Below are 13806 nucleotides of genomic sequence, written 5' to 3' on the forward strand. Positions count from 1 at the left end.
ATCTGTATGCAGATGTTAGAAGCACTTTGACACACTGCTCATTTGCGCAGAACACTATTAATTGTTGTCTAACAGCTTTAGGGAAAGATTTTTCATGAGATATAAGCCTCCGGTCATCTGTTTATAATATCGGAGACACTGAAAATACGTAGCTAGTACAGAAGCGTCTAACTCCACCAATGGTCTTGGAAGAATGGCGTGAAAGTCGAACCTCCGGTCCGCGCATGCGCAGTATCGCAATGCGGATGGCCGGACTATGCCCCACTTCCTGTCAACTAATGTATCAAACCTTCTAAGAAGGAAAAGTGGAGGTGTTGCCCTTAGCAACCAATCAGATTCTAGCTATCATTTATCTAGTACATTCCAGAAAATGTACTGGTGGTGTTGCTATGGGCAACACCACCATTTTTCATTTTTAGAAAGTTTGATACATCTAACCCCTGGTTAGAATTTATTACCCATACCAAAGGCATCTACAGACACTTCTGTTTTCTAAGTTTTAGTATTATTTTTTTCCCCCGCACATTTTGAAAGTGCTTGCACGTTTTTATGAAAGCAAGAGCAAAACCAGAAAGTGTTTACATTATTGCATTAATTACTGTTTATACAGTTATTATATACATAGAACTTAATGAATTAAGTTCTAAGTATTCTAAGTAAGTTCTGAGAAATCATACAGGAGAGCTAATGACATAAAAGTCCGATGACCAATTAAAGTATACATTTAAGACTTTTATTTGCAGTAAATGCCACCTTTAAGTATGACCATTTACTGAATCACTGAACTGATAGGAAACAATTCACAGGATATTATGTTTAAAACAAAATTGAGATAAATAACTGCAATACCACATCCAGCCAGCAGGTGGCATTGATTATTTTTTACAAATAACGTGTTCTTCTAAGACATGTCAAATGGTCACATTGATAGATAACAGAATAATGAACTTTTGGCAGCTTATAAATAAACGATGATGATGATGATGGTCACCAAGGCAAAGTCTTTACAAATCCCACCACTCTCTTCATCTGTTCGTGTGTATCCTGAACCTCCACACCAAAAAGTACAATACTGGGTCAATACAACTATTGACGCTGGCCAGAGGTCGTGTTGACTTGTAGGCGGCATTCACGGCATCTAAAGTGGCGCAAGGTGCAAGGTCCACCTTGCGGAAGTAGTAGTACAGGGTCCGGGTGACATGAAAGGGCAAAAAGCAGATTATAAAGACCATCAGAACCGTGATGATGATCTTGATCGACTTCCTCTTGGACTCCGATGTCCGAGAGGCGGATGCGGTTGGCTTTACAAGTATATAAATCATGTAGCAATTGCAGACGAGGATGATGGCGAAGGGAATGCAGAAGAGCAAAGTGAGGTTCACCGTGCTGTAGACGACAAACTGGTCAAACAAGTCATCGTTCGAGGTGTCGTGGCAGACAGTGCTGTTGTCGATAAAGCTAGTGGATACAAAATAGAGCGTTGGAGACTGCATGATGATGATGGTGGCCCAAATACAAACAGAAGCTATCCTGGCGTAACGGACCTGACCCCAACGCAGAAAGTGCATGGGGTAACAGACAGCCAGGAAGCGGTAAATACTGATGCAGAGTAAGAACAGTATGCTGCAATACAGGCTGGTGTAGAAGAGGAAACGGACTAGCTTGCACAAGGGTTCGGTGAAGGGCCAATCGTTAGCCTTTGAGTAATAATAGGCCAGCAGCGGCAGCGACAGGACGTACAGAAAGTCCGACAGCGCCAGGTTGAACATGAAAATGTTGACCACTTTCCATGGCCGGATCCGGAATATGAAGATGTAGAGGGCAAGAACGTTGAGGACGAATCCGAAGGTAAAGACAATTCCATAGGAGACGGGCAGGAGGATGTACTTGAAATCTTCTTCAAATATACATCTGTAGGGCGAATTCCCATTCTCAGTAGCATTGTCCATGGGGAGAAGTGACTGAAACGAGGAGGAAGACATTTAATTCTATATAAAAAATATGCATTAGTACTCAGTATCACATTAAACTTTTAAAGCATACCCAGCATTCATATAATGTACACAAGTATATAAATAGCAACTGTACACAGTAACCTTTATGTTATAAATTACAAGTTATGTTGTACAATAAATGCACAAGCTGTAACGTGCGAACAGGTTGTTATAACACGTTTTTTGTGTTTTATTTTATAAGTTTAATTTTTTTGCATATTTTGGACAATGTTTTAGGTTTGGGTGGATGGAATAAAAGGCTCCTGTAACCCTCCCAAATATACCAAGGGGGATAAGTGCAGGGTCTGTTGCGATCAGTCTCTGCTGGTTTCATTCATATAAATCTTACATAGATTTTTAAAGGTTACTTTTAGATTTTCTGATGAGTTCTAGTTAATTGTTAAGCCGACAGTAGCAACAATCTGGATACACAGTAACTAACCTTTATATCACTTTATATGATGGGGAAATATCAGCTGCGATGTCTTTCTGTCCATCCTGTAAGAGCAGAATGCTGGATAGATGGGTTACCACAGGAGGAAACTGCAAACTGAAATAAAAGCACAGAAATATGTTTATAAAATGATCATAAAACATTATTGCAGTCAATGCGTAACTATTGTCTTGTACAATGTGCACCCTCCAATGCAACGGAAGGTAAGCGGTGGGACTATAGGAACTGTGAAATATGCTGGGACTTGCAGTGAACAACCCTGCTGATGGATGATATAGATACGTGGCTGAACAATTCTGCTGATGGATGATATAGATACGTGGCTGAACAACCATGCTGATGGATGATATGGATACGTGGCTGAACAGTACTGCTCATGGAGGATAAACATACATGGCTGAACAACCCTAACCCTGCTGAGGGATGATATAGATACGTGGCTGAACAACATGGCTGATGGAGGATATGGATACGTGGCTGAACAGTTCTGCTCATGGACAATAATCATACATGGCTGAACAACCCTAATCCTGCTGATGGATGGTATAGATACCTGGCTGAACAATTCTGCTGATGGATGATATAGATACGTGGCTGAACAACTCTGCTGATGGATGATATAGATACATGGCTGAACAACTTTACCTGAATATATATATCTGAATACTCCTACCTGATGGTATAGCTACCACATCCACCATTCTGTCCCATGTTACACTCATCTATCTTTCGCATGTCATACCAAAATGCCAATCTCACCCACTTTTTGATAGAATGTCACACATTGCATCATAACAGCCTGACATCAGCTAGGGGTATATAAGAATATAGCTGGCCAAAGACACTGTTCAGTAATATAGAATTTTAGCAACCGTTGGACGGCGATCAATTAAGACAGGTAAATAGAAATGTATCTATTAACGGACATCAGTGTACCAAGAACAAAGAAAAATATGTTTAAATATAAATTGTATCTGTGTTTCATTTTTATTTACTATTTAGGTATACTGGATGGGGGTCTTAGGGTGTGTCCTTTATACTAGGACCACAGGGGTTTCAAATTGTGACACTCCAGTTGCCTCAAACTTCTTCATTACTATATCCCTAGGGTCTAGAAGGGTCGTGAAGAGTCCCAGCACTTGGGGGCACACTGGTTTGTCACTATTGCAGGGGACCTGAACGATCAAATTCTATACCCCCATCACCTATCACAGATAGCAGTCCTGGCACTAACGCTACTGCTCAGTTTGAACACTGTCCAATTTGGGGACACATGGGTGTAGTTAGATAGGATAAGCTCTGGACATTTGGCGATTTTGGCTGAATTCGCAGTTTGTGGGGTACACACCAGGGGCAAACGCAGGATTTTGAAGGGGGGTTTCCGTCCCCCCGAAAAAAAAAAAAATATTGCTCCATTTCGGCGAGTCTGAATTCCACAGCAGCCGCGGCGCTGTCAAGCAGCATCCGCGGCAGTGCTGTATTATACTACAATACAGATCTGCCGCGAACGCTTCTTTGACAGCGCCGCGGCTGCTGTACAGTACCGTTGGTTCGCGGAGGGGAGGGGTTTCTGGAGAACCATAAACCCCCCCCTGCGTGCACCGCTGCGCACAAAACTGCTGCAACTACAACTGAATTTCATCACAATTCAGCAATTCAATCAGTTTTAGCTCTGTACTCTGTGTTTTGCCCGATTATAGTTGAAATAGAACTCAAAGTTATTCCTCGTTGTGAGACAAAATCATATCTTCTCCTCGGTTGTTATTGCTCTACCTTGTACTTTAATGGGTCTCAAAGAGAGCTGATCTATAGAAGGGGAAACTAAAAATGGCTTCACCCCCTGCCACAAAACAACAGCGAAGACCAGTAAGAAGCTGTCAGATCTCTGCTTAAGCAATAAGAACCACAATCTGTACACTCGTGACTTGGAAGTTTACTGTAAGGGGACAGGATTCCAGCACACAACCTTGCACTCACCTATCTCTAAGGTTCCAGATCTAACTGGTCCCTTCCCCAACAAAGGCACACACTTCCACACCTCTCCTCTACTGCCACCATCTATGTGTAAGGTCCGCAGAAAGTCTATGGCTTAATTACCCAATTGCGCACACTCTGCGCTCTGATAGCTTAAAGAGTTAACACGTCCCACACTGGTATTTAAAGAGTTAACATAGCTAAGCAAACAACCTCTTCTAAACAGACAGTAAATTGTTTAGAGCAATAATCACTTATTATATTTTTTATTTAATATACAGAAAAAGTACAATGCTTACAGATTATGAAAACAATTAATAAAAGTTCACATAACATACAGCAAAACATATAAATTAAAAAGGAGAAAGTTTCAGAGTATAAACTTACATATGTGTTGTATAATCTGCGCCAAGAGAAATTGTCTCAGAAGATGGACAGCTTATCAATGTTGATTGATTCCCCAAAAGTCTGACAATATCTTGTGTGTTCTCATCCTTTAAAGACACATTTTTACACCTTTCCCCTCCTACAGGGGTTGGTCTCCAGGGGAGGCCCGTGACACCGTTTTAACCTGGGTAATTTATATTGTCATCTATCCCTGAGTCTATCACTGTCACATGACACAAACTTTGCAATTTTTTAGGTTATTTATAGGAATGGCTGAGTGTGTCACAATGTTTACATGCATAGATTTTCTCCAAACAGTTCACACCTCAGAAGTTAGTGCAAAGTTTTTTATCTCGTCAGTTGTAATGAGGGAAAATCCCAGGACGTGCGGAGAGCATGGGAAAGGCACCTGCTATCGTTTATATATCATTTTGGCCTATATTTATTATCATAAGAGTTAAGTACTTCCATGGGTCTATTTACTAAACTGCGATGAGCCAAAGATCTAGAGGAAACAGCTGTTTCTATAGAATGGCCATCGCTGCTGGAGAAGTCTGTCTTCGTCCAGTGCTGGGTCCCATCACAATGTACATGTGCATTAGGCACTGGGGTCCTTTCATCGGCAGCATTAGGTTTTAGTTAGTTTAGATGGGGGGGAGTTCGCCAAGGCTCCCCAGTGAGCCCTGGTATGGTAAATTCAAGCGGTAGTGCATTTTGTTGTTGCTTCTTTGCCACTAGCATACAGACACCTGAGTATAATATTATTATTGCTATTATATCATACTTGCCAACTTTAGGGATCTCTTGGAGAGGAGGTGAATTGCAAGAGCGAAGGGGGTTGGAGCTCTGCAAATTGCGACATTTACCCCCATTGACAAAGTGGCACAATTGTGTCCTTTCATCATGAGGGGCGGGGCCAGAACGATGCGATTCAAGCGTATCGTGTTATCGAGGCCCAAGTCTTTCAGGATTCGGGAGAATGTCCTGCTCTCCAGGGACTCTTGAAGACCTACCCGGAATTCGGGAGTCTCCCAGGCATTCCTGGAGAGTGGGAAAGTATGCTTTATTGTTGATTTGTCAGGCGCCACAGTGCTCCGTAGCTGTGTACAGACCATACATAAAACAGGGACATACAAACAACAGAGACATACAAGGGTTTGCAGTCGTGAAAACAAAGGGTAGAGAGGAACCTGCTCATTAGAGAGCTCACAGTCTAATACTGGTACATGAGTATAGATGGACGCTGCATGCGTCACACACAGTGTCATCACTGTCAGGTTTAACATGTGTTCCCACCAAAATAAAAAAGGAACCAAGTTAAAGTAATTTTATATATGTTCTTTTAATTTAGAGAATGAATAGAATTTTTTTTTTTATAAGTCGCCATATGAAACTGCAAAATTCTATTAATCAATATGAGATGGTCTATCCATATATCATTTGAGACTGTCTATTAATATAGCATGGGAAATGGTCTATCAATATAGCATATGAGATGGTCTATCAATCAATATAGCGTATGAAGAGTTTAAGGGCTAGATTTACTAAACTGCGAGTTTGAAAAAGTGGAGATGTTGCCTATAGCAACCAATCAGATTCTAGCTGTCATGTTGTAGAATGTACTAAACAAATAACAGCTAGAAGCTGATTGGTTGCTATAGGCAACATCTCCACTCTTTCAAACCCGCAGTTTAGTAAATATACCCCTAGACCTCTTTTTGCTGGCAAGCACATCTATTCATTAAATCAATCAATCAAATATGTATTTATAAAAGTGACCACCATTAAGTAATCTCATTTACAAGGTGGACCTGCATTACCTCATCTATCACCACATCTATTGCCTCAGACATTTCTACATAAAAAATGTTATCATTGCAACTTTCTGCAGAATATTGTAATCAATGGGAAGCTGGTGGGTGGATTAAATCAGTGTTGCAAGATTCTAAATAAAAAACAAGTAAGGCTGAGTACTAACTACAGCCTTATCTGTGTGGAGTTTGTATGTTCTCCCTGTGTTTGCGTGGGTTTCCTCCGGGTGCTCCAGTTTCCTCCCACACTCCAAAAACATACTGGTAGGTTAATTGGCTACTATCAAAATTGACCCTAGTCTGTCTGTCTGTCTGTCTCCCTCTCTGTCTGTGTCTGTGTGTGTGTGTCTATATTAGGGAATTTAGACTGTAAGCTCCAATGGGGCAGGGACAGATGTGAATGAGTTCTCTGTACAGCGCTGTGGAATCAGTGGCGCTATATAAATAAATGGTGATGATGATGATGAGGTTTTGCCAATTACACCATAAACGACCGTTAGTTCCAATATTGTATTAGTGTGTACACTGCCACGATCATGTTTTATTGTCCAAAGCACATTGTATCGTTTGATTTGATTTTATAAACTGGCTAATAATCTCTATTAACGATGGTGCGATGTTGGGCAAATTCTCAGTGATAACACACCTGGGGGTAAATGTATCATACCCCGGTTTTCTCAACTCGCGGGAGATCAGCGTCTACGCAGCTTAAATTTAAAGGGAGGTTTCCCTTTACAAGGCATTGCCGCTTTAAATTTAAGCTGCGTAGACGCCGATCTCCCGCGAGTCGAGAAAACTGGGGTGTGATACGTTTACCCCCAGGAGTGCAGGCAGAACTCTGTAGAATGTGCAGAGTCACAATATTTTCAGAGAAAATTAATGAGGAGGAGTGAAATGTACTTTACAGGACATGTTGCCGTTATGAATAACAAATCATTATTATTATATGATCTAGAGCCTTATGGTTCAAATACTGCACTTTTTAAACGCCTTTTTTAAACATATTCCTTTGTCTGCAGGAAATCCAGTGGACCTCAAACCAGGTGAATCTCCAAACTATTCCTTAATAAAGCTGCATTAACAGCTTTATTATTTAAAAGGGGAGAAGGAGTATGTCTTTATATTAAGCCAGAATTAAAACCAAGTGTTCAGGAAGTTATATACGAGAATATTGGTGATAATATAGAGGCATTGTGGGTGGAAATATCCAGCGGAGGAAAAAGTTCAGAGAAGTTTCTGATAGGGATATGCTATAAACCGCCAGATATTAGTACGATTGAGGAAGCCCAACTTCTACAGCAAATTGAAAAGGCTACACAACTAGGTCAAATTTTAATTATGGGGGATTTTAATTATCCGGACATAGATTGGAGTACTGAGACCTGCGGTACAGCTAGGGGAAATAGGTTTCTGAGCACGCTAAAAGACCATTACATGTCCCAATTAGTAGAGGAACCAACTAGGAACCGGACTATACTGGACCTAGTAATAACAAACAATGTAGACGTAATATCAAATATTCAAGTAAAGGAGCACTTGGAAAACAGTGATCATAATATGGTCTCATTTGAAATTAGTTTCCAGAAACAACAGTATAAGGAATCAACTAGGACTTTAAACTTTAAAAAGGCAAATTTTAATATGCTAAAGGAGTCTATAAAGAGCATAGACTGGGACAAAGCCTTTGCAGGAAAAAATACGGAAGAAATGTGGGCTGTCTTTAAAATGTTGTTGGAAACATACACGTATAAGTTCATTCCTATGGGAAATAAATGTAAAAGAATTAAGTCTAAACCAATGTGGCTAAATAAAAAGGTAAGGGAAGAAATGCAAAGGAAGAAGCGGGCATTTAAATTGTTTAAGTCTGAACGGTCAGAGAAGTCTTTCCATAGGTACAAGGAATGTAATAAAACATGCAAAAAGGAAATTAGATTGGCTAAATTAGAAAATGAAAGGCACGTTGCAAAAGAAAGTAAGACAAACCCCAAAACGTTTCTTAAGTATATAAATGGCAAAAGGATTAAAAAAGATAATATAGGACCCCTAAGAAGTGAGATGGGTGAATTGATAAATGGTACTAAGGAAAAAGCAGAGGTATTAAACACGTTCTTTTCTTCAGTATTTACCAGAGAGGAACAAATGGCAGGAGTAATACATAAAAATGAAAATGAAACCATGCCATTAATTAATACTTGGTTGTCAGAGGAAGAAGTCCAAAGGCGACTGAAGAATATTAAGATAAATAAAGCTCCAGGTCCAGATGGCATACACCCAAGGGTCCTTATGGAGTTAAACTCGGAAATAGCTAGACCGCTATTCTTAATTTTCAGAGATTCAATCTCATCAGGCTCAGTACCAAGGGATTGGCGAATAGCAGATGTGGTGCCGTTGTTTAAAAAGGGGACGAGATCACAACCAGAGAATTATAGACCTGTAAGCCTGACATCAATAGTGGGGAAACTACTGGAAGGTATTTTAAGGGACAGTATTCAGGATTACTTGGTACGCAATAAAATTATTAGTGGGAATCAACATGGATTTGTGAGGGATAGGTCATGTCAAACTAATCTAATTAGTTTCTACGAGGAAGTTAGTGGGAACTTAGACCAGGGCAGGACAGTAGATGTGGTCTACTTAGATTTTGCAAAGGCCTTTGATACAGTGCCACACAAGAGGTTGGTTTACAAAATAAGGGAACTGGGTCTAGGAATCAAAATTTGTACTTGGATCGAAAACTGGTTAGAGATAGGGAACAGAGAGTTGTGATAAATGGAACATTTTCTAATTGGTCAAAAGTCTTAAGTGGAGTACCTCAAGGTTCCGTGCTGGGACCACTCCTTTTTAATATATTTATTAATGACCTTGGTGATGGTTTAGAGAGTAAAGTTTCTATTTTTGCAGATGACACTAAACTCTGTAAGGTAATAAAATCAGAGCAAGATGTAGCTTCTCTACAGAGGGACTTAAAAAAACTGGAGGATTGGGCGGCCAAATGGAATATGAGGTTTAACACAGATAACTGTTAGGTTATGCATTCAGGGATCAAAAACAAGAACGCAATCTATAAATTAAATGGAATTAATTTAGGAGAATCTATAATGGAAAAGGATTTGGGAGTGCTCGTAGACAGTAGACTTAGCAATAGTGCTCAATGTCAAGCAGCAGCTGCAAGGGCAAACAAAGTATTGGCATGCATAAAAAGGGGCATAGATGCAAGGGAAGACAGTGTAATTTTGCCACTGTATAAATCGTTGGTAAGACCTCATCTTGAATATGCAGTACAGTTCTGGGCACCACTCTATAAAAAAGATAATTTGGAACTAGAAAGGGTTCAGAGAAGGGCGACAAAATTGATAAAGGGTATGGAGTCATTAAGTTATGAGGAAAGGTTAGCCACTTTAGGCATGTTTACTTTAGAAAAGAGGCGTCTAAGGGGAGATATGATTACTATGTACAAATACATTAGGGGTCAATACGGAGAGCTTTCATGGGAACTTTTTACCCCAAGGACCATACACAGGACACGTGGTCATCCCCTAAGGTTAGAGGAGAGGAAATTTCACAACCAGCGAAGGAAGGGGTTCTTTACAGTAAGGGCAGTCAAGATATGGAATTCATTGCCAGGGAAGGTTGTGATGGCAGATTCAATAGATATGTTTAAGAAAGGGTTAGACAAATTTTTAGCGGAAAGGTGTATCCAGGGATATGACCGTTAATTTAAAATAAAGGATAGTAGTGGATATAGGGTAAAAATTGGATTGCAATATTGAGTCTGGGGGGATTTTCAAAATTGAAACAGATTGGCGGTTGCTTACTCTGGATTAATTTCAAATATAAGTGCAGGATCGCAGGAGATCCAAAATAGGTTGAACTTGATGGACTGGTGTCTTTTTTCAACCTCATCAACTATGTTACTATGTTATGTAACATCTAAGGCTGGGTACACACGACAGTGTTTTCAGCCAATTATCAGGCCAATCACCCGATAAACGACCGTTCAGCCTGATATTGTATTAGTGTGTATACTTAGATGGTGAACGATAGTCGTTCCAAAGCACAGACTATCGTTTGCTTTCATTGTTCAGCAGAATTATAAATCTCGCTCAGGTATGGACCGATGTCTTTCCAATCCTGTACACACCCAGGACCAGCAGTGTCCATAGATCTCTATGGAGTGTGCAGAGTCACCATCTCTTCAGCTGATGGTTATGACAGATGAAGATCACAGATCTGAAGGTAAATTGTATAAAACGTGTATAGTGTGTACACAGGAATCGGCTGCTGATCAGGATTTTCAGTTGTCGGTAAAATCGTTAATGATATTGCATCAGGAGAAATTTTCTGTAGTGTGTACCCAGCCTAACTGACTAACTTAATGCCCATACTTGTATGGGCAGAGATGAAGCCCCGTGGAATCCAGACATTTTGCCTGACAACCAAACTCAGATTTGTCCATTTTAATCACCCATGTGTGTCCATATATAATACAGCCCCCCCCCCCCCCAACTTGACTATTAAACTCGATGGCTGGATCTTAACATGTCTCCCCATTTTCAGCTCCATGTCCACCTCTGTGGACTAACTGGATACACATTATTCAGACAGACTTGGGTACAGTTCGTATGCCGACATAGTGATTGTGAAAAGCAAATATTGAATTATGCTGTAGCCATGAAAGGTTTATTTTATTAATTTTTCCCCGAACTGGGTCCTGTCTCAAACATAAATACTCCATTCCAAAAAACCATCTCTTATTTCAGGACCCTTTCTCACGTCTGTAACATAGATTTAGCCATACGTCTAAATGGGATAATGAACATATTTAAAGCTATGTGTACATTAGAAGTGCTGCTCTGTAATCTCGTCTGTGCCATGTGTTGGCATATCTCACCCGTGATCTTCTTACAGGACTGTCCCACACCCAGCAGCACACTCCTACTGAAATCATAACTATTACTGTTACTATTTATAAACTCATGTTACTAATGATTCCATCCTGTTACCTTACACTATATGTATTTGCTTGTATTGCTTGAAACTCCCCACCCACCGACTTTGCCAATGATATTCTAATGGAGACTAATTAGTGTTTTTTAGACTAAGGGATAAGCATAGTTGCCAGCTTTGTATAGTTGGCCTGCGGGACATCCCATAGTGGGAGCGTGGTAAGAGGTCGGAAGGGGGCTGGGTGAACTGTGTCATTTTGGCACCACCCCCAGCGACAAAATGACAATTTCATCACGGTAGCAGGGTCAAAATAACGCAATTCGCCACAAATAGCATCATTTTGGCTTTCCTGCTCTCCCAGGAGTCCTATCCGGACTTCGGGAGTCTCCTGGACATTCTGGGAGAGTGGGCAAGTATGGGCATAAGTGTCCTTAAATCCAAAGAGCGCGTGAGGTCTCTGGTAACACGGTAGGTACCTGTTGTTATTGTAGAATAGATTAAATGGATAGGATTAGCTGGCGTAGTGATAACCGAATGTTTTATATAGACTTAAATAAATCAGTTCTACATCTACATCCTTTATTCACTGGGGGCGGTTTTCTCAATGTGGGCTGTGCTTAACATAGGCTAGAAGATTATTTTTTTCGGTCTATTTTTTTAGTGAAATGTAACAAGTAAAGGAGGTCTATATATAAAATCTGCTAAAATTGCAGTTTATTTATTGATCTGAGTCACTGACTAAAATTTGTGGGATAAACGCTCTCAGAAATATGTCAGCATGCAGTGAGAAACTTCTGAACAATGTTCTAAGTAGACAGGGCTGTGATGACACACAAGGAAAACGTAAGATAGTGGAGTTCAGCCTCTTCTACCACATATTACAACATTTTTTGGGGGGAAATACTAAAATGTTTCAGTGCATATATATAGTGTAATACTAGACAATAGGGTTGTGAAACAAGAAATTTAGACATGTTGAAAGATTTTAGGGAAGGTCGGCCTAATAGTCAGACGATAATGACTGTAGCTTCACCAGAAAAACAGCCGCTTGTTAGGAAACACAATTGACTTCATAACCGGATTAGCCTGCAAGCATCGTGCAACACTGATTGAAGAAACATGAGGCTTGTTCTGTGTGTGTTTAAACATGTTACATCTCTGTCGTGCTGGGGATCATTGATTAAATGTGTAATACATTTCTGAATAGTTTATGTGAATATAAAAAACATTCACTCATCTAATCTTAAAGCCTTATTGGATAACACGGTGTAATGTACAGAAAGGTGCTGTATCCAATACCAACCAGTTATTTACATATGTGCTATTTATCAAATCTTTTAAATAAGTCTTATACAGAAGTAGAGCTACTTTGTGAATTATAATGAGGAGTAAGTCGCACTTCAATGCTGTTAGCTGCAGAAATAGACACAAAGTACATCTGTTGTGGTTTCAGGATTCTTATACATTTCTATAACAAAGATAGTTTATATTGAAATCCATTATGTCATTTGCTAAGATTGCAATACAGAACCTGGGAACATTAAATATAAGATATAAAAGTAGATAAGTAAATACTCAATGTCATATCGTTTAAGAATGTAAATTCAGGAGACCTACCTTCCATTCCAAAGCCACTTTAAGGAGCACTGAACTTTCACAAACAAAGTTTTATTGCGTCCAAACAGAGACGTTTATCATTCCTTATCGTGAGTTTAATCTCCGATTAAGGCTCCACCTTCTGTTTCTATTGGAGGATTTCTCTGACTGTAGTAAGTGCACAGACACCACTGATGGTGTAATATCTATATTGCTTCACTGTAGAAATGTGAATGACTCCTGCAGAGTCCTATCTGTCCTATGATTTGGCGTTTGGAACGCAGCCTGCAAACACTTTACAAGTAGATCAGGATCAGAGTTTTCAGTATGTGAAACACAAAGAGTCACTTGTCATTCCAGAGATAATTGATGGGTTGATGATGTACTCCCTGGTTGCCAAATGTTGACACATTATTTTGGGCAGCAAATACTAATATTAAAGACAGGATTAAAAGTGGATTCACTAAGTCAGTAAAACTGAAAGTATGATATAGACAGCTTGTTACATATAAGGGACATGAACACTTTTAATAAAAATTAGAGATGTGCTCTGACCCTCGTGTTTCGGTTTTGGAAACGGTGTCAGTTCTAAACTGCGTTCGTGTTTCGACTTTGCTATCAGTTTTGCCAAAAAATTGCGAAA

At 39.9% G+C, this 13806-nt stretch overlaps 1 protein-coding gene across 2 annotated transcripts; it reads right to left on the reverse strand.

Moving 5' to 3' along the window:
• Positions 1–719: 719 nt before the first annotated feature.
• LOC142140719 (P2Y purinoceptor 2-like) lies at positions 720–13291 on the reverse strand. 2 transcript variants are annotated; one of them, XM_075198534.1, is made up of 3 exons: positions 13185–13291; positions 2437–2544; positions 720–1961 (listed from the first exon to the last, which is right to left on the reverse strand). In XM_075198534.1, the coding sequence occupies exon 3, from the start codon at positions 1947–1949 to the stop codon at positions 1026–1028; it is 924 nt and encodes a 307-aa protein (XP_075054635.1). In that variant the 5' UTR covers positions 1950–1961; positions 2437–2544; positions 13185–13291; the 3' UTR covers positions 720–1025. The 2 variants fall into 2 exon arrangements, with proteins under 2 accessions (XP_075054635.1, XP_075054636.1); XM_075198535.1 differs by lacking the exon at positions 13185–13291 and adding an exon at positions 4810–5946.
• Between the last annotated feature and the right edge of the window lie 515 nt (positions 13292–13806).

This window comes from Mixophyes fleayi, chromosome 2, assembly GCF_038048845.1.
Source record: "Mixophyes fleayi isolate aMixFle1 chromosome 2, aMixFle1.hap1, whole genome shotgun sequence".
Lineage (NCBI taxonomy): Eukaryota > Metazoa > Chordata > Amphibia > Anura > Limnodynastidae > Mixophyes > Mixophyes fleayi.